General features: G+C 41.8%; 1 protein-coding gene across 12 annotated transcripts in view; it reads right to left on the bottom strand.

Moving 5' to 3' along the window:
- Positions 1-3198: 3198 nt before the first annotated feature.
- The window catches only part of LOC110527576 (muscleblind-like protein 2a), a 70959-nt gene continuing 48941 nt past the window's right edge, over positions 3199-25216 (bottom strand). For 4 of the 12 annotated variants that reach the window (XM_021608947.2, XM_021608945.2, XM_021608946.2 and 1 more), the window contains exons 3-10: positions 23063-23230; positions 22746-22952; positions 21501-21749; positions 17644-17697; positions 16990-17149; positions 14967-15002; positions 13967-14058; positions 3199-7533 (exon numbers count right to left, since the gene is read on the bottom strand). In XM_021608947.2, the coding sequence (XP_021464622.2) occupies positions 7519-7533; positions 13967-14058; positions 14967-15002; positions 16990-17149; positions 17644-17697; positions 21501-21749; positions 22746-22952; positions 23063-23230 (981 nt within the window). In that variant the 3' untranslated portion in view covers positions 3199-7518. The remainder of the gene's footprint in view (positions 7534-13966; positions 14059-14966; positions 15003-16989; positions 17150-17643; positions 17698-21500; positions 21750-22745; positions 22953-23062; positions 23231-25216) is intronic. The other 8 variants (XM_036983074.1, XM_036983076.1, XM_036983078.1 and 5 more) reach the window with 8 other exon arrangements.

The raw sequence follows: 25216 nt of genomic DNA, 5'->3' as shown, positions 1-25216 counted from the left end.
AGGACGTTTGGCATTTGCCAGAGAACACCAAGATTGGCAAATTCGCCACTGGCGCCTTGTGCTCTTCACAGATGAAAGCAGGTTCACACTGAGCACATGTGACAGACGTGACAGAGTCTGGAGACGCCGTGGAGAACGTTCTGCTGCCTGCAATATCCTCCAGCATGACCGGTTTGGCGGTGGGTCAGTCATGGTGTGGGGTGGCATTTCTTTGAGGGGCCGCACAGCCCTCCATGTGCTCGCCATTAGGTACCAAGATGAGATCCTCAGACCCCTTGTGAGACCATATGCTGGTGCGGTTGGCCCTGGGTTCTTCCTAATGCAAGACAATGCTAGACCTCATGTGGCTGGAGTGTGTCAGCAGTTCCTGCAAGAGGAAGGCATTGATGCTATGGACTGGCCCGCCCGTTCCCCAGACCTGAATCCAATTGAGCACATCTGGGACATCATGTCTCGCTCCATCCACCAACGCCACGTTGCACCACAGACTGTCCAGGAGTTGGCGGATGCTTTAGTCCAGGTCTGGGCGGAGATCCCTCAGGAGACCATCCGCCACCTCATCAGGAGCATGCCCAGGCGTTGTAGGGAGGTCATACAGGCACGTGGAGGCCACACACACTACTGAGCCTCATTTTGACTTGTTTTAAAGACATTACATCAAAGTTGGATCAGCCTTAAAGGACACACAGGTGTCTGTAATCATCAGGGTTGTCAACAAATTTTCAGGGTAAGAGGCAGGTTGATTTGTTGCTAAAAGTTTCTAAATTACGTTGTCATGTCATTGCGTGAGCCAACAATGATTTGCAATTTGCTGATATTGCTGCTGACGTCACTCACAATGCACTTTTGCAGCCAGGCACGTGTGTTGTGACTGAGTGTGTGACAGATAAAACCATTTGTGTCTTTTAGAGGGAAAATGCGTACATTTTAGCGTTTGGGTCACTTTTCAAAAGTTTCTAAAAGTTCCAAATCATTTTTTTTAAGTAGCTAAATTTGTTGCTAGGTGTTGTTTGAAAAAAATGTTGCCAGGGTAGTCTGAAAAGTGGCTAAATCTGGCCCAAAAATGGCTAAATTGGCATCACTGGTAATCATGGCCGGGTGTGGCCTGATATCATTGGTTAATTCTTAGATATAAAAATTGTGTGGGTCAAACAAAGCACAAATTAAAAGTACGAATCTCGGAGCATCGTAGCACCATTAGGTACAAAAACTCGACTTATCCGGTTGCGTCCCACTTTTTGGACGCAAACAACTCGATTTCGTCGGCTTTGAACATGTCACCCTAACAGGGAGAACGGGTGACCTCAACAATTTATTGTTAAAACGAGAGGCTGCCTGGATCTTTAATTTAAAATACCCTTGCACCCTTCGGTCTCAATTTAGATTTTGATCTGAAGCCATTATTGTGATTTTGCTATTGTAAATGTTTGTAGGCCTTTGTAGACAAATTGTATCTATGATCGTATGCTATTCATTCATGTTTTTGGTGTGTTATTTTTACATCTGAGAATTAACCAATGATATCAGGCCACACCCGGCCATGATTAGACACCTGTGTGTGTCCTTTGACACTATATAAACTAGTCACCCTGCAGTGTTTGTCATTATACCCTGATGAAGACAGCTTGTCTGTCGAAACGTTGGATATTAGGTTATTCAATTATTGCATCTGAGCTCCTAGTGTGAGACTCTCCTTACATTTTTTTCTAGATGGTGTTCTTGGAGCAGGTAAGGTGAAATTGTCATGTCAGAACTATACCTATCATGTAGTGAGAAGGCACAGCAAAATGGAAAAAACAACATTTGTTTTTGTCCATACAATCTACCTCAGCTGCTCAAACAATTCTGTATCCAGAGTATCCACCTAAGCGTCATAGCATGAGTTTTTTTTTCCACCTCCAAAAGCTTCAAAACACACTAGCAAAGCGTTGTATTCCCACCAACAGACCCAAACTACCAATGCCCATACACACCTCCATGTTGGATCCTCCACTGTTCTTGAACCATTTATGCTACAATCCCCAAATTAACGTTGACATGCAGACGGACAGCCATTCATTTCAATGGCGGAAGAACTGCCACAGAACTGTCAGAATGTTCAAACTAAAGCTATTAACACAAAACCAACTTCCAAATGTAGAGACGAACCCAATGGTCTGAGAAAATATTTTTGAAAGCATGTATACTTTTTGTACTACAACAATATTAAATGAGCTCCCAATACATTAATGGTAAAATAATAATAATAATTCTAAACCCATCTCCCCTTTCACCATTTAAGCTATCAACACCAAACCAACGTTGAGACGTTCAGACTGACCCAACTTAGATGGTTTACATTCCGATTTTGTATCATATTTATACTTTTTTGAATACTAACCATTTTAAATTGGCATAAATGAACATGGATTTGAACCACAAGGTTTGAATGAGAACCCCAGGAATACAGTGGCAGTTATTTCAAATGGTCCTGCTCCTTGGTCAATTAAGCAACAGGACAAACTTTAGAACTTTAAGTAAACTATAAATGATAAATACAATAAAATAAAAATCACCCTAGGTTCCTCGATATTTGGGAGTTTTTGCTGGCCACTGTGCCTTCGCTTCTTACATTCTGAAATGTATTTTTTTTCTGTTCCTCGTATCTATTGATCTGCAACATGCATGTTGTGGCACAGGGATCATCAACTACATTCAGCTGCGGGACAATATTTTCCTGAGCGAATGGTCAGGGGGCTGGAACATAATTACAAATCATTTGTAGACTGCAAATTGACCGCAAGAAACCCAAACAGATATAATATTTGACGAAAACAGTCATTTCAAACCTTATATGTGTGGGGATACTTTGGAACAGATTTCCAAATTGTAAATCACTTGGAGCTGATTTGTGTCATTTTTATAGTCTTATGTCCAACAATAAAACATAAAAAATGAATAAAATGTTTTACTTAGAAAACGTTGGGCCACATAATATCAGCTGCGGGCCAAATTCGGCCCATGGACCGCCAGTTGGGGAACCCTGTTGTAGCATGTCTGTCATTCACCACATCCATAAGAGCATTATTCATTTTTACATTTTGGCCATTACCATACACATTTCCAGAGCGACATACAGTCTGGGCATTCAACTAAGGTAAGTAAGAAAAGCGCATATCGCAGTCATTATTCACATAAATAAGGTCATTTCAACAAACATCCTTTCCATTTTTTCTTTATTTCAATAGATTTTACACTATCTTGCTGGAACCAAAACATTTGACTATAGTAACATAAAATAGCACAAACTATACGCACAAAGAAAACTGAAAAATGGTTACATCAAAACTAAAAATCCAATGAGGGTCTTTTACTCTCTCTATATATATTTTTGCAAAGTAGATGGGATACTGCATTTCTGATGACAAAGCAGTCAATTCATTACCTGGGTAATATTCAATAGTGCACACTGTAGCGAAACGTTTTGCAATGTTAAACGAAAACAAGCGTTTCTTATTGGACAAGTTCAGTTAGTCCCTTCTGTTTCGGCACGTTTGCTTCCTAGTGAATACGACCCTAGCGGCAGTCCTTTTAGGGACCATTCAGCATCGCATGTTGGCCACAGCCCTCATCATCAAGCTCTCTACAAGGACATAATAGGGCCCTGTTCCAATACTTGAACAAATGCATCGTTCCTTCCTCCTTCCTTCCTTGAAGAAATACCTAATCTGACATGGCCGGATTGGGGAAAGCTATGTGATAGAACTGTTGCTTACACCTACCAAATAATGTTAGATCCGAAAGTAAGTAAGGAAGGGTGTGTTAAAGTATTGGAACGGGGCTTAGAACACAAGACAGCTTTCTGTACAGCAGTCAATCCTTTTGGCCTCACCTTTAAAAAAAAATGCAAAAAAGTAAAAACTTCAAACAATTTAATTTATGTATATAAATAAAAATAGTTTTAAGTTTACATTTTAGCATTATATATATATAAACAAAAAAGTATGTTCAGCAGAGACCAGTTTACAGCCTTTAAAAGTTTCTTTTCAACAGCGCTGGAACATAAAACCTTAAGCACGATGGACTAACGACAAGGCAAAGTGTTTGGATAAGCTGTGTCTGCTCCGCTGACCCAAGTGCTTATATATTTAACTCTTATCATCAGTCAGTCAATGTCAACACATTTCATTTAAATAAATTACATTTCTCAGCACAATTCCATTCTCTTGGGCACAACCATGACCCCATTTGAGGACAACTTGAATTATTTGTCTCATGTGCAGACTATTTTTTGTGTTTTTCGGTATAACTAGAAACATTCAGTACGTTATCGTTTATTAATAAAAACTTTTTTTTTTTTTTTCATGCAAGATGTTCAAAGGTTATTTCTGTGATACAAACTGGTAGTGACTATTATACAGAATTACTGTATTACTGGTGTATAGTAACTTTGCCATACCTAATGAAATGTTCCATCGGTAATAATGAAATGTTTTATTTTACCAGAAGAAGTGCAATCCTTAACTGATGATAAACAATTTAAACTACATTCATAAATATTTTCCCATTGGTGTGCATGAAACCAGTGGTCCTTTCTCAGGGGAAAAGTTGTACATCTTAACTACTCAATTAATAGATCATTTGTTATAATTTCATCCTAAATATCATTGGTAACTTTGTCTATTACATCTTTAGTGTTAAAGTTACACCTTTATAGAGGCTGCTAAGGAAAATTGTCATAATCACGACAAATAAGAAATGTTGAAATCTGCTTTACAATCTAGTGATGTGTGCAGTGTTCTAGAAAAAAAGTAAACTTAACGATTAGATAATTTACAAAAATACAGAACTTTAGTAATTGCAACTTTATGTTGCCACAGCAACAACTTAATATTGTTATGAAATACTAGAGTGAAAAGTACATATTTTTAAAATTATTTTTTGGGTAAAATGTCACCTATACAATTAACATTCTTTTTTTATTTTCTATTTTTTTTTGTTGAACAATATAAGCAATTCTAAAGCTTTGCTCATTACTGTAATGCGATGAACTGTGTTGATGACAAGGCCAGGGAGATCCAGTAGCATTCTATTGGTGGCTTTTTAAGACTCCACCCCCTTGCTCCTGATCTGCATCTCATTGGCTGACTAAAGAGACCAGACCCTGTTGGGACGCACAGCTCAATAAATTACATTCATTTCAAAATAGAATAGGTTACATCATTCTGACTCATTTGACAAAACAATAAAATACGATAAATTACCAAAAAATCTTCGATCACCTTCCACACCAAAAATTACATTAAAACTGTAACTTTTTAGAAGAAAATCTCAGTGAACAAAAATAAAGAAAAAAAATCATTCTAAGACCAGTGCCATATTATTTTTTAACCAAAGGTGTCTCGTTGTGGATTGTCTGTGTTGATCAAGCGCCATGAAAATATGTCATGATTCTGATCTTTTTTTGTTGAACACACATACAAGGTAAATAATTGGTTGTGTAGGATCAAGAAATGTGATTTAGAGTCTAAATACATACATCTCATAAAACATATTAGGTAATAACGTGGAGGTTGGTCTAAAACAATGCTAGTACACTATTAACTATATCATGGCATAAAATAACGGATTGTTCTGGTGACACACATACCTTGATGCTTAACATCATAAAACATAAACGTGAATACATTGCTGCTACAACCATGAATATAAACTCTCAAAAGTATGAGACACGTTACATACATTACACACACACATCACAATTTCCTGTATTCTCAATCACTTTTTCCAATGTAAACTACTAAAAACCTATGGTAAGAACAAAATATTACATAATGAAATATTTATCAAACATTCTACCAAGCTATCTTGGTTAGTTTATATACCTTCTTTTCAGAAAGTTACTTTTTGTCGTGTTAAATATATGTTTACAATAACACTAGGGTACTGCTTTAACCATGGCATCTGCATGAAAAGTGAATAGTCTTTTCTCTAAATAGGTCAACATACTTTTGGGAACTTTGCTTGAACCATCCTTTTGTATATTCCTATTTTTTCTTTGACAAAGTATGTTTCTCCAGATGCTTGCTGTTTTAAAGTTAAAGGATTTTTAGGCACTTCTACAGTTTTTCTCAAATAGAAACAGGATTCTCGGCGATAGCAGGGTGACGACTGACAGTCACAGATAGCCCTCCAGTCAAAAACTTCAAGTCATCTCACGACGATGACTAGCATCTTCGAATGCACCTTTTTTTACTCTCTTTTTTTTTTTGGAGTCGTAGCACTTGTTTCACCCCTAGCCGATCTCACCCTTATCCCTCCTTCTAGCCCCACCCCTAACTCCCCCAAAGGCCTTGTCCTTGTGGTCTTGACTTTGGGGCCGCTGGTGGACTTACTCTGCCTGTTCCAGTCTGCTGGCAGATGTCTATGGCTTGGCCCATCAGGCTGAGGCTCCCTCCCGCCACATGCTCTCAGCCACCCGCAAGCTTTCGTTAAGCCCATGGCACACAAACCGGAGCCATATAGGCTAGTAGCACTCCCTGATGCCAGTATAACTCTCCCCAACACGGACCCCTCTGAGGCTCCCACCCAACCAACCACATACACACAAATACACCCACAAGCCAATGTCAGCACCCATCCAAAAGTTAAAACTGAAAATTTTACAAAATGAGAAGAAATTGAAATTCTAGGTTATCCCCCCCCCCCCCCAGGATGTGCACAAAAACGAGGCCCGACTGCACGTTTTGGCCACGAAGCTGTTCCACGTCTGTTACCTTGCAGATCGACTCCGATCGCTTCTGTCCGTCAAATCGGTCAGTCGCGATGACTTTCGTTTGGCAAGCCGTTGGTTTTCCAGAGATTAAATGTTGGCAAGTGGTTCATATGGAGCGCATACCACACCGTTTTAAAGGGGTGGTGTGATGGAGGGTGGGGGAGCACGTTCAAATCATTGTTAAGAGGACAGTCATTGAGTAAACATAAGCCTATAGTCTGCCCTAACATTTGTCTTTAAAAAAATAATTAAAACAAACAAAAAGTTAAACAATCCCTTCTAGCTTGGTCTGGAGCGCCAGTTGCAACCATGGGCTTCTCTGTGACTCTCCTGTTTAAAACAATGAAGCACTTTTGACAATAAGCACTAGTTCTCTTATAGTGCAAATAAGGTGTTTTCAAAGGGTGAACATTTGTGCAGATCGAGGTTCCGTTTTGAAAACAAAAATATAAAGGACCCATATTACTTTAACAGAGAAAACAATAGTTAAAATGAACTCGTCACCATCTCTCCACTAAGTGTTTGTAGTTCAGTACATATCATTTTTTTGTCATAATTTTCATGGCAATAGTTTCCTAGCAATACATATACATCTTTTTGTTATGTGTATCTTCTTACACCAGCACTCAAGTCTTATGGTTAATTGGTAGTATTACACTCTTAGCATGCAGGTTGCTGTAGTGGGAGGGGAAGGTAGTATGTACAGAAGGGCTGTTTTGGGCTTTGTAGTGCAGCTTCTTGACACTCCATTTCTTTCCTGACAGTTACTTCAGGATAATCTGCGGGAGAGGTGAAGAAAAAGAAAAATGGAAAACAAAAACGTCAGTTCATTGTCTATACCTTTTTCAAATGATTGGCTCCATCTCGTTTAATCTTTCCGTGATTCCTCACATCTGATCCCCTCGCCTTCTTCTCAACCATATTGGAGGAGAAGATCCAAGTTCCCTCTGACCTTCTCCAATGCCTTTTGAGAAGGAGGTGAGAAGAGAGGATGCAAGGAATCCAGGAAAAGATTGCACAAGAGCCAGATTGTCGTTGTAGGGTGGCTAAAAAACTAATCCCTAACATACACTAGATGACAAAGTATGTGGACACCTGCAAGTCGAACATCTCATTCCAAAAACATGGGCATTAATATGGAGTTGGTCCCTCCCTTTGACGTCAGGTCTGCGTGCAGGCCAGTCAAGTTCTTCTACACCGATCGACAAACCATTTCTGTATGGACCTCACTTTGTGCACGGAGGCATTGTCATGCTGAAACAGGACAGAGCCTTCCCCAAACTGTCACCACAAAGTTGGAAGCACAGAATCGTCTAGAATGTCATTGTATGTTGTAGCGTTAAGCTCTCCCTTCACTGGAAATAAGGGGCCTAGCCTGAACCATGAAAAACAGACCCAGACCATTATTCCTCCTCCACCAAACTTTACAGTTGGCACTATGCATTAGGAAGGTAGCATTCTCCAGGCATGCACCAAACCCAGATTCCTCCGTCAGACTGCCAGATGGTGAAGCGTGATTCATTACTCGAGAGAAAGCGTTTCCTCTTCTCCACAGTCCAATGGCGGCGAGCGTTACACCACTCCAGCTGACACTTCGCATTGTGCATGGTGATCTTAGGCATGTGTGCGGCTGCTCGGCCATGGAAACCCATTTCATGAAGCTCCAGACTAACAGTTCTTGTGCTGACATTGCTTCCAGAGGCAGTTTGGAACTTGGTAGTGACGGTTGCAACCGAGGAGAGATGATTTTTACAAGCTACACGCTTGAGCACTCGGCAATGCCGTTCTGTGAGCATGTGAAGCCAACCACCTCACAGCTGAGCCGTTGTTGCTCCAAGACGTTCCACCTCACAATAACAGCACTTACAGTTGATCGGGGCAACTCTAGCAGGGCAGAAATTTGACAAACTGACTTGTTGGAAAGGTGGCATCCTATGAAAGTCACTGAGCTTTTCAGTAAGGCCATTCTAATTCCAATGTTTGTCTATGGAGATTACATTGCTATGTGCTCTATGTTATACATTTGTCAGCAACGGGTGTGGCGGAAGTAGCCAAATCCACAAATTTGAAGGGGTGTGCACATACTTTTGTATATATAGTGTATGTGTATGCAATGTCAATCCTGCAAGCTCATAATAAGTCATTTTAATGACGCGAGTGGAGTCGTTTGACTTATGAGCAAAAAAATTAATAAAACAAAACAAAAAGCTGAATGTTATATTGATGTTGTGTGAGGTCCCGTTGGCTCCTAGTCGCTTACCGCTGGTTACCCAGACAGAGGCCCTATCCAAGCCCCTTGCCTCTACCCCCCTAGGCACTTCCGTAGATCCAAGAATACTAGATGGGTGTAAGTAACATCAGAGAAAAAGGTTGAGCTACAACCTATCCAATTCTTAAAAATATACAAAATAAATCCACTGTTTAGGTGGTAGGGTCTAGGGGTCGTTTTTGGACAGGACCACAGAGAGCAAATTATTGGCTTATCATGGTGGTGAAAGGCCTCAGTTAGAAAGCAGACAGACAGTAGATGAGCTGGCGGATGCATAGAGGACCACCATGATGCGCTGTACCAGCTACGGCATTGAAATAACGGCGTTTCCCTTTTAGTCATGATGGACAGAAAAAAAGGAAATGACAGGTCAGGGGTGGATGCCTGGCCCACCATAAAAGAAAAGCTAACACCAGATGATGTTGTGTGTGACACTTGATTGTTTTTTGTGCCTATGATGGCACAGAACTCCTTATTGCAGACAGCAGCCCCAAAGGGGATATTGTACAATCGTCCTGCAAATATGTGAACCAATGTCTACGCTAATTACTTTTTATAACCAATGTGACAAAACCCACAACTGTATCTTGGTGTATTTCCCAATTCAGCCAGAAGAGGGAGCCCCCACATCCGTGTCAGGGCAGTGAGATGTTTGACCTGCAGGTACTTATGATCAAGACTACTGTCTGTGGGGCTGATGCCAATTAGTCGACATGTCGATTGTTTGGTAGTTAGGCTGTTGGTCGACCCAGATTGTTTTAGTCGAGCAGTAACAAATTATATATATACACACACACACATTTGTGCCCCCTCTGAACTATTCCATTGTGGAGGCCTAGACTTTAAAACAATTTATGCTTGATCCAAAAATGTGGTCGAAGGCTTCATATGAAGCCTGTGACGCAACTGCGGAGCCTCCAGATGCATCCAGAGGCCAAACTGGATCGCAATGCGCCTCCCAAATGTTGTAACAATGCGGGAGGGCTCTGCATAGCTCCGCATTGACATGATTGGTTGACGGTAGGTGGGGGCGGTACATCCTGCAGAAAACAAAACTCACTTCCTTTACAATAGCTCTGCACTGCTCCGTGAAGCGCAAGAAGTATGAATGCCCTGACTTCTGCTGAGGCTGTATCCACGTAAATGCTGCATGGCCAAGGCCAATGCAGATGTCGGTTTGACAATGCGCCCAGATGCACAATGCACTTCTCTCTCCAGAATGTGCACTCTCCCGCCAATTTGTGCACATTCATTATTTCATAACTTGATTGTGTGAATTGTTTGCATTTGATTATTAGTGTATAACAATTCTCCATTACATACAGTACCAGTCAAAAAGTTTGGACACACCTACTAATTCAAGGGCTTTTCTTTATTTTTACTATTTTCTACATTGTAGAAAATTTTACATCATGTAGTAACCAAAAAAAAAGTGTTTAACAAATCAAAATTCATTTTATATTTGAGATTCTTCAAAGTAGCCACCCTTTGCTTTGATTACAGCTTTGCACGCTCTTGGCATTCTCTCAACCAGGTTCATGAGGTAACCTGTAATGCATTTCAATTAACAGGTGTGCCTTGTTAAGTCAATTTGTGGAATGTCTTTCCTTCTTAATGTTTGAGCCAATCAGTTGTTTTGTGACAAGGTAGGGGTGGTATACAGAAGATATCCCTATTTGGTAAAAGACCAAGTCCATACTTTGGCAAAAATAGCTCAAATAAGCAAAGAGAAACAACAGTCCATCATAGCGCTTGAAGGTCAGTCAATCCTTTTCAACAGGACAATGACCCAACACACCTCCAGGCTGTGTGATGGAGTGCTGCATCAGATGACCTGACCTCCACAATCACCCGACCTCAACCCAATTGAGCTGGTTTAAGATGAGTTGGCCCGCAGAGTGGAGGAAAAGCAGTCAACAAGTGCTCAGTATATGTGGGAACTCCTTCAAGACTGTTGGAAAAGCTTTCCAGGTGAAGCTGGTTGAGAAAATGGCAAGAGTGTGCAAAGCTTTGATATGTTTAACACTTTTTTTCACTTTCATATGTGTTATTTATATAGTTTTGATAACTTCACTATTATTCGACAATACAGAAAATAGTATAGTACAAATAAAGAAAAGCCCTTGCATGAGTAGGTGTGTTCAAACTTTTGACTGGTACTGTATATCACCAGTAGTACATTTACCGTTAATTCCTATAATTTCTTATCTACAAAGTTTGTTACTTTGGTTATGGTAATTTCTGTTAATGCATTCAATATCATTATTCCAGTCTTTCCGTTTTCATTGTCAGAGTGGACACATTGTTTGCAGAGTGCACAATCTATGCTACACTTGTAAGAAACAAGTTTTGGTTTATTTGATTCCATTTACCAGTTTTTTTTCTCCAATTGAATTATTGTCTTTTGTTTGGACCGCTCCTGTGACAGAGACAGATGCACTCCGCTCAGATCTACACAAGTGCATTGGGGCTAGGGGATGATTTGGGATTCAGGTTAGTCCCCCATATGGAACACTTTTCCCAGAATAGTGCACTACATCACTGATCAGGGCCCAAACGGCTTTATGTGCACTGTAGGGAATAGGGTGCCATTTGGAATGCCCTATGGAGAGGCTACAAAATGGCGACGGGTGTGTGCTTCTAAGGTAATCATTAAAAATCCTTCAGGGCAAAGTCATATTTCTCCCTGGTCATGGTCCAAAAACAGAACAATATCAAGGAAATTGCTAGTCATGAATGATAAATAGCAAGTGAGGCTGCTTATTGAGTTTTGAGCAAAAGGGTGGAGAGACCTATCCGTAATAGTAGACCTACAATAATAAAACATCATAGGCAGCAATAATAAGTCATGTGCCAGTAATAACATTAGCGTGGTTGGTCATACAGACTAGATGCTGGGAGGAGAATCAGTAGAGAGAGAATATTTTTTAGAATATCAATTGAAATTCTAGAGAGTCTTGATTAAAGGCGTTTAACATGTTAAAGTTTCAGTGCCTTCAGAAAGTATTTACACCCCTGGACTTTTCCACATTTTGTGATCACAACCTAAATTTAAAATGTATTAAATTGCGATTCTTGGTCACTGGCCTACACACAGTACACTATAATGTCAATGTGGAATAGTGTTTTTCTGTATTTTTTTAAATAAAAAATTAAACGCTGAAATGTCTTGAGTCAGTAAGTATTCAACCCCTTTGTTATGGCATGCCTAAATAAGTTCAGGAGTAAAACATGTGCCTAACAAGTCACATAATAAGTTGCACTCTGTGTGCAATAAGTGTTAAACATGATTTTTTTAATGAATTCCTTCAGTCCTTGAGTGGCCCGCCAAAGCCCAGACTTGAAGATTGCTGTTCAATGTCACTCCCCAACTAACTTAAGAGACCTTGAAAAAAATCTGCACGGAAGAATGGGAGAAAACCCCCAAATCCAGATGTGCAAGATGGGTACATACCCAAGACGACTCAAAGCTGTAATCGCCGCCAAAGGTGCTTCTACAAAGTACTGACGCAGGGGTGTGAATACTTATGTAAAGGAGATTTGGTATTACATTTTCAAAAAGCAAAAAACAAATATAAAAAACATTTTCATCTATTTTGAATTCAGGAATAAGTCAAGGGGTATAAAAACTTTCTGAAGGCAATATATGATGTGTAAGAGTACATTTTCTGGTTAATTTTTTGACCAACTAAAGCCTGGGATTGAATGTATAATGATGTGAAACCAACAGAAAACAAACCATCACTTTCTACACTGAGAATCTCTCAATATAAACCAATTTGAGGGAACAGTGTGAAATGATGAAGATTCACCGGCAACCGGAAGTCTTGATGATCATGGATCGACGTCATCCGTCCAATACATTTCTGGGAAAGCTCACTGACCACTGAGATGTAAATCAAATCTCATCAAGCCTGTAACGTGGCCACCGCTCAAGGCCTTGCTAAGTGGGGTTAATGGGAGATTGTTTGCTGCGGACACTCCACCTGGCAGTGCACTGTAATTGTCAGGTTTAAATGGGGTTGTGTGTGTGTGTGTGTGTGTGTGCGTCACCCGACTTACGCACCCAACTGCAACTTCCCGGCCCCAGCTGACACAGAGCCATACGTCTAGCTAGTAACTGTGCTTATCTGGAGCCATTTTAGGCCGGCGACATCGTCCTGTCTCCTGCAACACTAATATATAGCAGAGATGGCCACCCTGGATCGACAGTTTCCTCAAGGCTTTCGTCCTCACCCATCGCCGAAGAGGGAGTCAACATGGTGGAGCCAACATGGTGGATGGAGATGGAGTGGCTAGGCTTTTTTTAGGTGGAAAAAAAAGTGTATGTGCGTGCGTGTGTCACGAAACATACAGGTGATGTTTCTAACGCAGGTGAAGAGGGAAACTTGACATCAAAGTGGATGAAAAACAACATCCATGCAAAACAAAAACTAGGATCTAATGCAACACAAGACAACTATTATTTGCAAATGTGAGAGCTCTGAATAAGTGCTTCACTGGGTCATTGTGTGACACGGCCAATAAATTATTAAACATATACTTGTACAAAACGTACAGCAGTCCTCTGAAATAAAAGCCAACACATTCTGACACCTGTGGCAGACATTGAAATATACCACAGTAGCAGACTAGACTAGAGCATGAATGAGTTTCCCTGTTGGGACAATAAAGTTTGAATTTAATTGAAGGATGTTGAGGTTGGGCTCAGCCATAGAGTTGGATAGAGGGCACACTTGGCCCAAAACCTGTTTTAACATAGGCAGCGCCAGTGAGGGCTTTCGCCATTTTGAAGTAGTCAACTCTTCTGCAGTCATAGAAGTAAAATAAGAAATTGACTACTTTAATTGAAATGATAGTAGATCAGCTCTATGGACTACGGTTGTCAAGCACTTATTTAGAGCTCTGGGACTGTATGAAAGAAAGCTTTAAACTGAGCAAACCTGATTGGCTGGCGCTGCTGCTGCGTAGGGGACACTTGTGGCAGGAGTTGTTGTTGCAGAGATAGCAGGCGCAGCACTGTACATCATGGGTACTTTTTCAGGAAGGGGGGACCATGGAAGCAATGAACAGGTTGGCAGTGGAGGCAGTGTGGTAACCATGGCAACGTGTGTTGATTGTTTGGTTGTTGTTGTTTTTGGGCATGACGCATATTACAGAGAGGGGCGAGCCATCGTTAGGTTAGCCCAGCGGAAGGCGTGCACATCACAATGCAAAAGCGAGAGAAAGCATGGGAGAAAAAAAAAGAAGAGAAAAACCTGAATTACAATCAAGGAAATTTGTCCCGACAATTAGTTGTTCCCAGAGGACTGAGTGAGATACGAAGAGTGATATTATAAGATTGTGATTAACTAGAAAACAATTAGAGCCCCATCAAGATCGAGAGCTTTACTACCAATTGTGTTCACCCTCTTTCTATTTTTCTCTGGGATCAACACAGCACAGTAAACAATACAATATCTACTTTTCAACAAACAATTCATTTGGAATGCATTTTTCTTCATATATACTAATAATGTTAAGAATAACACTTCACATTTCATAATTAGGGTATAAGACAGTAAGTAACAATCATCTCTTACCGGGGAGCTCAAATTGCCATGTAGGACTTTGCAGCACTTTGTGGCGCTTTTCAGTAAAAACAATCAATCATGCACTCTAGCCCAATGTTCTACAACCGTGCCACTCACTGTGTCACAACATCCACGAACTTTGTGTCACCTGTAAGCGCTTACATCTCCCGGCCTGTTCCCGCTCTCCCCCCAATTTAAATAGGCTCCATGGTGAAGTTTCCCCTAGGTACAGATCTAGGATCAGCTTCTCCTCCCCCAATCCTAACCTTAAACATTAGTGGGGACCCAAGATCAAAGTCTAGGGGCAAATTCACCCTAAACCTTTAAATGAATATGTGAGAGAATGAAAAAGGGAAAGGAAGGAACCTACCAAGGCTGCTAGCAGGAGTCATGCACAAGACTGACCCTGTGTGATCATGCAGTGGAAAAGAGTGAACAGAGGGTTAATAAGGGAAGGAGAAAAACATGTTAGAGAAGAAAGACAGAGATTTTGGTGGTAGCCTGGTCCCAAATCGGTTTGTACGGTATGGCATGCCATTGACCATAGGAGCCGGCAAGAGAGCACAAGCAGATCTGGGACCAGGCTGGAGATTTTGGTAGTTGCTATATAAACAACATGCCTTTAAACACATTTCACAAGCCTGCAATTGGTATAACTGGACTGTGCAGTTTGACTCCATTTGTAGTCTTATGCCATACTTTATGCTACACATCCAGGCTGTATCACATCCGGCCGTGATTGGGCGGCGCACAATTGGCCCAGCGTCGTACGGGTTTGGCCGTCATTTAATTATGAATTTGTTCTTAAATGACTTGCCTAATTAAATAAAGGTTACATAAAAAAAAAATAACGTCTGGTCTGCAAATAAATCATGAAAAAATATGTTCTGGAGGGGGTGGGAAGGTAAGGTCACACATACTACAAATGAAACTTTTTCAGTGTCAGAGGTTAATTAGCCTCAGATAGCAGATGTGTGTGCCATCTTGCCAACTCATATGGTCTCTGTCACAGCAGACACATGGCGTGACACTGGCAATAGGAGCTGGCAAGACAGCACACACATTTCTGGGATCAGGCTAGGGAAGGTTAAGGACTGGATGCTTGGACCATGCAGTGAGAACGAATCAGACCTGAGTTCAAATAGTAAGTCTTCTTTCAAATGACTTTATGCGTTGGATCTGGAGTGCCAGATGGGCAGGGTTTGCACTTTTGGTTCAATAAAGCACAGCTAGAGTTTTCATAGAGAAACCGATATTAATTGAACTCATGTGTGGTGTGGACACAGCATTCTGAACAAGCTTCCTACACTAGGAAAGGAGAGGAAGGGTGTAAAAGCCATGGAGGATAAAAACACTAACCATATCTACATGTACATACTACCTCAATCAGCCTGACTAACCGGTGTCTGTATATAGCCTCGCTACTGTTTTTCACTGTCTTTTTACTGTTGTTTTTATTTCTTTACTCACCTATTCACCTAATACCTTTTTTTGCACTACTGGTTAGAGCCTGTAAGTAAGCATTTCACTGTAAGGTGTGTTGTATTCGGCACACGTGACAAATACACTTTGATTTGGACACTAAAGAAAGGAGTAGTTAGGGAGGGACAGAGGGTTAGGGAAGGTAGTCTCATCCACAAGAGGCTTAGGATTTTGGCAATGAATACCTTTATCTACTTCTCCAGAGTCAGATGAACTTGTGGATACCATGTGTATGACTCTGCGTCCAGTATGAAGGAAGATAGGAGGTCGTTTTGAGAGCCAATTGCAACTGGCATTAGCGCAAGCTTAGTGCAAAGACTGGAAGTCTGCCGTTTTATAAGTAGGCCTTAAAATGCCTAGTGTACTTAATATAATCATACAGCAATGTATCCCATCATCAGCCACAAAAGAGTTTTACCGCTGTGATCAAAGGATATCCATGCCTTTACCTTGTCCTGGCACCTGGCTGCAATTACACATTTATATGAGACGCGAGCATACCGTGGCTGCATTCCGAATGGCATCCTATCCCCTATATAGTGCACTGCATTATTTTGAACAGGGCCCATAGCAACTTGATTTCCACTTGAGGAAAAGCGCTTGATCACTCTGTTGGTTTAAAGAGAGACTGGAAATATGGGGAAGATCTTATTTCCTCACAAGCTCACCTGGTGAAACCTTTTAAGGGTTATATACTTGAACTTTGCCCTTTGATGCTTTTATGGGGAAAAGGAAAGTTGGGGAAGCTCTATCCAGTGTGTGTCTACGTGCTACATGGGTGTGTATCTGTGTACAAGAGTGTGTACAAACGTGTGTGTGTGTACATAAATTGTGTATAGGTGTGTGTGCCTACATACTAATGTGTGTGTCTGTGTGCATGAACATGTGTTGCGGGCGGGTGTACCCCCTACCTGTGGGAAAGCCACAGAAAGCCGTCTGCTGCTGCAGCTGTGCGTTGGCCAAGGCCTGCTGGTAGTGCAACATACTGGGGTGAAAGAGCGAGCTGGCCCCGTTGCTCTTCTCAAGCGCTGGTCTCTTTGGTAGGGGCTGCAGGCAGCCGTGGGGGAACGCCTGTACAGGATGGACGAGGAGACGTTAGATACAACGAGGCGGAGGCCTCAAAAATGACTACATTCACATGACTATTCTCTATACTATAACACGAGAAATCACCCTGCTGCTCGGGGTCTTTTGTGGCGACTAGCTACAAAACAGCACAAAGTTACGACAGAGAAGTCACAATGGCAACTTAGGTTTAAATAACAACATGGGGACAATGAAGGAACTACACACGATATCTAGCAAGGCAATTATAAAACAATGATTTACAGTACAGTAACAAACAAATTGATACTTGGGAATTAACATTCTCATTGTTGTTATACGATCAATCAATGTAAAGCATACTAAAAGAATAACTACACAAATCATATTGGTGGATATTAATTGCATAATACAAATACTTGGGCATTTAAAACAGCAAAAAGCCAAATTAAAATTATTGTGAGTTGCTACAGTACATTAAAGAAGCTACATGCAAAGCAAAAGGTGAAAGGTCAAAGTACCAGTTCTACAGTTGCCTCGAGGGGTCGCTTCATTGCTTTGGCAGTCGACTGAGTCTTTAAATAGCAGGCAGCGAGCACATGATGGCAGTGGGCCAATGGGAGTCAAGCGTATTAACATACAGGTAACAGCAAGCAGAGGTGCGTCATGGGGGACAGCATTGCATTGTGGATAGGTGAGAAGGAAAAACAAAACAAAATAATCTGAATGCAGTATACCACGTACAAAACAATAGGCATGCACATAAACAAAAAATTGTTTGTTTGTTTAAAGAAACGTATCGCTAAAGTTCTGAATTAGTACGAAAGCAAAAAAAGCATCAACTATACCTTTGGTTAAAAAGTTTAAGAAATACAAAGATTTACAAATGTACTTGATGAAGTAAACAAATTATTTGGATTAGTTCTGTAAAGCTAGCTACTTCTTTACAAGTAAATCTGCTATCTAATCAATCAATGTATCAAAATATCTTGGGGGGTATTATTGATATAAACACAATCGACATTCAGTTGGGCCAAATCCTAACTTGAGATCTGTGCGCATAAGTCAATATTTTTCACAAACCTCCCTTTGACATCGTGATTTACGTGAAAGTTTGAGTTATGTTCGCAGATCTAAAAAGGTAGGATTCGGCCTCTTCTGTAAACACACTATCTGCTATATGGAATATTGTTGGCTCTGTTTTTGGTGCTTTGGTGTGACTGGCCACCATGACAGAATAGGATGTGAGCGCAACATACATTTTTCACCGAAAAACCTGAGTCTTTGCTCTAGCCCTTACAATTGTGTTCATAGAGCTGAAAGGACTGGATAGGTGAAAGCAAACATATTAGAGGGCTAGGATGGAACCATCACCGTCGCTTCAACCTATCCAGTCCTTTTAGATCTGGGAAAACAAAAACAAGATAAGGGGCTAAGGGAATGGGCTACTAGGGACTAGATGTTCTCAGCAAGTGAGAGTTTTCAGCTCAATGGACAATGGAGAATCAAAAGTATTGTTGATTGGACAATGAAGGACCACATGTCTTGTCGATTGGAATTATTCGCTTTTACAATAAAAGCAGTGCAATTTGGAACCAATGCACATTTTATGGAGGCCATTATGACCAATGGTTTGATAGAAGATGCCCTATGGCAGACAATGGTAGAAAGGACAATGTTTTGGCAGCTGGTCGGTCACATCCATTTCAGTCACGGGGTAGAAAAATTCAGATTTAGGTGGTAAAAGCAAAACTATTATTTTTCTTTCCATAACTGCACTAATACATGAGTGAACCCAAATGTGTAACTTGTTAGTGTGTGGTTAATGGGCAACTTTGGAGAGGTGAAAGTCAAAATGTGAATTGTAACAATATCTGTTATTAGGAAAGTCATCACAGAATGTGGAGCTCTGTTTATTCTACATTCCTCTTGGTTTCTACAGTAAAAGAAAAATAGATATTTGCTCAATGCAATAACATTTAAAGAAGATTTAAAAAATGGCGTTTGTTTGCAAGCCTTCTGAATGAAACCAAATCGATGACATTGCACAAAGGAAACAGCAAACATCGATGGGACAACCAAGGCACTTATGATAACGAGACCATGCACAAGCCTTTCCTTTACGTGTAGGATAAAACTGTGATTTTTCGTTAACACTTTACATTACGGTACCTTTTATAAAAGGTATTAGGTATTTTATAAAGTGTTACCATCATTCCAAATGAATACACCTCAGATTCGGTGTTAGATTCAGACTGAAATGTTATGGTTAATGGAAGCAAACGGAGGAGGGGGTAGAAATGTTCTGTTTTAATTAAGGGGGGGGGGGGGGGGGGGAGCAAAGATGGCAGCATTCAACTTGGGACACGACAGGCTATGAAGACAAAATGGAGCAAAATGAAATCAAATGACACCTCAGTGTAACTGCATAGCGTAAAACTCAACCACCTCGACCTGTTGTTTATAATCTTATGTACTATAAACTTGGTTCTGTCTGGGGCATATTTCCAGATGACCAAATCGTTGGGGAATGTACGCTCATGATACATGTATTGTTGGTACAGCTCCGGGCACTAGAAAATTACACAATGCATGAGCAACATGGCACTCTGACTCCTTTTGATAGTTTGTCACAACAAACTGTACTATGGTACAACTTTTCAGTGCCTGTAACTGTATCTAACTTAGGACAAGAGTCTGGTCGAGAGGTTAATCCTCTCGCTTCTGGAACCATATGCTTCCCCCTTCGGCAGGGATTCGGTTTTTGCTCCTGCTCCTATCCTGTCATAGAAATGATAAATATACATAAGTTCTCCTTTGTAAAAAACTAAAACAGAATGTAACTTACTGTACCTTGTGTCAATACATTGTAATGGCTTTATAGTACATGATACATTTATTGAGATAATTGCAGTGGGGGAAATGCTCCCATAGAGCTGACTAAAAAGCTCTCTGTCCTCCGGTAAACCATAAGCCCTGTCGCCCCAATATATTTTATCTCAGGTCACGCCAGCTTAAGGAAACAGAGCGCGAGCTGTCAAACTCATAATCATGGCTTCAGCACTGGATGACGTGTGTTTTCCTATTGTTTAGGTCCTTTTTCTTTTCAACCATAACTGTGCTCGGGTCATCTTTTCACCCAGTATCAGTGGAGGTGTGGTTGTGTTTTTAGAGCTAGCAGCGATGGACGAGCAAGCTGATGAGACGAAAAGCATGCTGGACGATGCCATGGAATCAGACAGCAGCGCGAGAGCAGTGACAGCACAGTGTGAGTGACAGCGGGCAAGACAGAGCCAAGTTCACCCATTCAACAGCCACTGACTCGGACCAATGTGGACACGAAGTAGTGAGAGGTGAGAGGGACACGAGTGAGAGGGAGGGTCACAGCCAAGTGAAACTCCTATTGCCAAAACCTGCTCCTGCCTGCCTCTCTGCCTGCCTTAGTGAAGGGGGAGGGTCCAATAATGAGGGAGTGGACCAATGGCCTCGCATTCTCATCCATCTCTCTTGATTCAATTTGTACTAATCTGCAGAGCTCTACACTTATCATTGAGAGGAGGGTGGGCATCGTCTTTGTATGGATGATCAAGGGTGGGAAAAAAAGCTCCTAGCCTGAAGCTATACTATGGGAAAGACTATGTCCCAAATGACACTCTAATCCCTTATAGTGCACTACTTTTGAACAGAGGGCTCTGGTCAAAAGTAGTGCAGTATATAGGGAATATAAACCATTTGGGATGGGCCCTGGTCAAAATTAGTGCACTATATAGGGAATAGGGTACCATTTGGGACGCAAGCATAGACTGTTGTGGTCGTGTTATACATTCACTTTACCTTCTCTAAAGCCTGATAACTATAGAGCCTATACAATGACCTGAGTGTGGGTTGAGTGGTCACATTTCCGTGAATTGTATAAAAGTGTCCATAATTGTATACTAGGAAGATGGTATATCAACTGTATGGAAAAATAAAGCAGTGCTCCACATTTTATGTACTTGTGTTCTTTTGTAGATGTGTAAAGTAGAATTTTCAAGATTTAAGTTTGTGTACTTTACCAAACTAATTGTCTATAGTTGATTACATATTATAAACATTAGAAATTATATTTCTTGATCTGGCCCTTTGTCAGGTGTGCTGTCTGACATTGCTGGGGCTACAAAAGTCTTGCAATTTTCCCAAAAGTCCCAGGTTTTCCAGAAATTACGATTCAAGGATTCCCTCCTGATTTCAGGAATATTTCAACCAGGATTTCAGGCAAAACCAGGGAATTTGGAAAAGTTAGCAGATTTTTTGCCACCCTACTCTAGTGTGTGTGCTGTGAGGTGCTCACTACTCTACACTACAGGCTGTGAGGGGGGGGGGGGGGGGGGGGTCTCACCATGGCGGCGGCTTGTGCGGCCACGGCTGTCTGGTTGGCCTGGTGCTGCGCAGCCTTGATCTTGGCCTGCAGGTGGGCCGGCGGGTGGAAGTACTTGCACTTCTCCCGGGAGCAGCGTGACTTGATGTAGTCCATGCACACGGTCACCGTGTTGTCGCTGGTGTCAATCATAGGGCTGTCGCTGGGGTGAGCGAAGCGGCAGTCCGTCTCGCCACGCGCGCAGTTGCCCCGCTGGAACTCCCGGCACACCTGGGAAGGAGGGTGGGGTGCACACGGACAAACAGACACACACACAGACAGACACACACAAATATTGGTTTAATATATCATACAATATAATACACATGCCAATAACATAACAACAGCTTATCATTGGGTTTATAACTATAGACTGAATAATGAACAGATTGATGTGTTTATCTATTCAGAGCCTGGGCGTAGTCAATCACAGGGGGCTTCACTCACAGCCTGGGATGTAAAACAACACCGCACACTCACTAAGTGTGGGGAGAACACGCACGCACATGTACACGCAAACACACACTCAAATCCACACACACGCAAAGACACACAAAGAACACACACAGCCCCTCTACAAACACGCGCAGAAGGAGGTAAACAGTCTCACTTAGCGTGGGGAGTGTCCCCATTCCTCAGTGGAACACGGTCTCTCATTAGCAACCACATGGCTCTGTTGCTAAGTGACGGCACTTTGAGATAAACACACAATACACCTACACTCCGAGGCCTGTCTTTGCTTGCCATCCTTCCAAGGCTATTCTTTGTTTTCATTACGACACAATGGCCTGGGTGCTTAGTTGTTGTATAAACAAACCCCCCCCCCCCCCCCATTGAAATAACCTCATCTATCTTAAGTAGATTTAAACAACGGTGAGGTCTAGAATTCTGTTGGCCAGCGCTCAAGTTCCTAAAGTCCTCTATTCTTTCAACGTCAAGGTGTGTGGAAAGGGAGTATGTAAAATATAAAATGTTCTCTCTGATGGGTGAGGTTAGGACTAGGTAAAAATAAGATCTGTGTTAAAAGGTATAACTTCTACCTCAACCTAGGTGGGTAAGGATGTAAGGATGATGTCGTGAGATAATCATTCTCTTGATTCCTTGTATCGTGACTGCCCAGAGGCCGGCTCTCCTAACTCCTGGTATTGTTATTGGTTAGTTAGTGATGTCTCCTAACTTCTAATATACTAGGACATCTAGTATTGTTATTGGTTAGTGGTGGTGTACCTCCAGCTTGTCCGTGCGTAGCAGCTTCTGGTTGGAGGAGGAGCTCTGCATGGAGCAGGGAGGGCTGCCGGGAACGATGATACTCTGGGTGCTGGGCTGGAGCATCTCGGTGGGCATCATGCCCATGCTGTGGGTCATGTGGGTCAGGTAGGGAGCATAGCTCAGACCCGGGCTGGAGCCCAGGCCCTGGTTAATAGGAAACGACTGCTACCGAGGAATAGGGGGTGAGGTGGGGGGTGAAGAGGGGAGACAGAGAGGGACAGAAATGTTAAAGAGGTGAGAGAGGTAGAGACATAAACAAGTAGTCCATTACTCACCATGGTAGGCTGCATGGTCGTGCCAGGGAACATGAAAGGCATCTGTTGAGCCAACATGGCTGCTGCCGTCTTCTGTTGTATGAGGTTGTTGCGGCCGTTGATCTCCAGCTGAGTCTTGAGGTGGGCCGGGGGGTGGAGGTATTTGCAGTTCTCTCGCGTGCATCGGCCCTGAAAAAAATACAATAACAAATACATTAACACAAGTTAAAGAAAGACCTTGTTAAAGACCGAGATTATGAATAAACCCTAAAGACAGGTCAGAGGTTAGGCATATGCAGACAGACTTCAATACATTGAATACTGAGGGGCAACATTGATATTCACAGCTGATGCTTTTGCAGCGGCTAATGGGGATCCTAATATCGAACATTGTGGGAGTTGTGTGTATTGGCCTCAGCAACCAGACGGGGCTGCGCGTGTAGCTAGCTCAGAGGTTTGCGCTCGTTAGCTAGCTAGCTAGCTAGCTGCTTCAATAAAGGATCTTTAAAACCTTACAATGTGTAGCTTTGGCTTCAACGTGTGTTAGCAAGATAATGACGCCAAAGATAGAACAAGGCACCAGATATTTCCCTGGATGTATAAATCTGAAGTATCTTCTGCTGTTGAAATGCCTCACCTCCACACCACCAGGCAGTAAGGGGAGAGCAGTGACCTAATTAGCTGAGCACCAGCTCCCCAGTCATGGGTTCATGCTGAAATAGGACAACCTCCCTACCAGTCCACTGACAAACCAGCATACAGCCAGCCACTCTCCATGCACACACTGCCTAGCTAGCTCTGACCTAGAGCTGTCTTTACTACTGCAGATTGGCACGTGCTCCCTCAGATTTGTCCTGTTTTAATTGCTAAACTTAATTTAAGCACACATTGTTTCATAATTTTTTATACAAATATCTATCAGCGGTATTTTGAGGAAGGTGCCCACACTGACTGGACAAGGCAAAGAGTTACACCCCCCCCCCCCCCCCCCCCCCCCCCCCCCCCCCCCCCCCCCCCCCCCCCACACCCATTTTCCCTAGTACTGTAAGTGGTTACTTCCAAGGTGCATGGAGTAAAAGGATGCCTTGGCAGGATGCTAGACACTCAATGGAGAAAGAGAAAGGGTGTAGGGTGTAGAGTGACACACACACACACAGCATTTGTCCATTCATTCCTTTGTAAATAAAACACAAATGTTCTGTTGTAATACTAGCCACCAAGCAATTTTATGAAGTTGGCTTTAGCTAGCTAGATATGTTCCCCAATCTCCCAACTTCATAACTAGCTAGCAAGCCATTTCAGGCTATCAATCAAGTTAGAAAAGCTACTCTAACAATCTTAGCTGGCATGTCTGCTGGAAAGGTTGCTAGACCTTAGAAATGCAAGCAACTACTAAATGTACAGAATAAGACAAACATTCCTTTTAATCTTTTACCCAAATTGTAGTTTCTAAATAACCACCAGTCACAAGGATACAGACAGCTCAACAGGTATGCTTACATAACCTATACAGAAAAATATACATATTTTTTTTTTTACATAGAATTAGGCATAATGATTATGGCTCTAGAATGCGTCAAAAATCTGTTTCAGATGTTTGAAAAATTCTAAATTATCCTACTTCCCGAAAGGAATACCACCCCCCTCCATCCTCGCATACTTTCGTGCCCCTTCTAAAATAATGGGAACATGATGCCTCTGCTTTTAGCCAAGGCAACATGTCCGAGAAGATGAAGTGGACCGTATTTTTGATGACCAAATATTTTTCTTCACATCACATGCCAACATCAATTCTATAAGGGTGGTTGTAAATCTGAACCACGCTTTACGGTTCCCCCGTTTCAAAATCTGGCTTATTGTTCTGGTCACGAACGTGAGCAGACCTTTAATCAAGGAGGGGTTATCAGACACCGGGGAGTTCGCAGAGCAAATAACGTGTAATCACGCTGGTCAGCCGGGTGTTGTCAGCCCGATACAAAATTAGAAACCTGATGGAAAGTGTCTGTTTTTTACCCCACTGTGATAAAAAAAAAGCACCAGTGGGAGCATCAAACTGAGAGCTGGCATTCACACAGATGTGATTTGGGATATGAAGTTGAGCTGAGCCCAACAAAGCTATATGTGTGAAGGTATGCCTTATTTATGTAAGAAACTAGCTGTAGCTAGATATAATAT

This window comes from Oncorhynchus mykiss, chromosome 7 (genome assembly GCF_013265735.2).
Source record: "Oncorhynchus mykiss isolate Arlee chromosome 7, USDA_OmykA_1.1, whole genome shotgun sequence".
NCBI classification, from domain to species: domain Eukaryota; kingdom Metazoa; phylum Chordata; class Actinopteri; order Salmoniformes; family Salmonidae; genus Oncorhynchus; species Oncorhynchus mykiss.
Note: the sequence above shows the minus strand (reverse complement) of the source record. Positions and strands in the feature narration are given on the sequence as shown.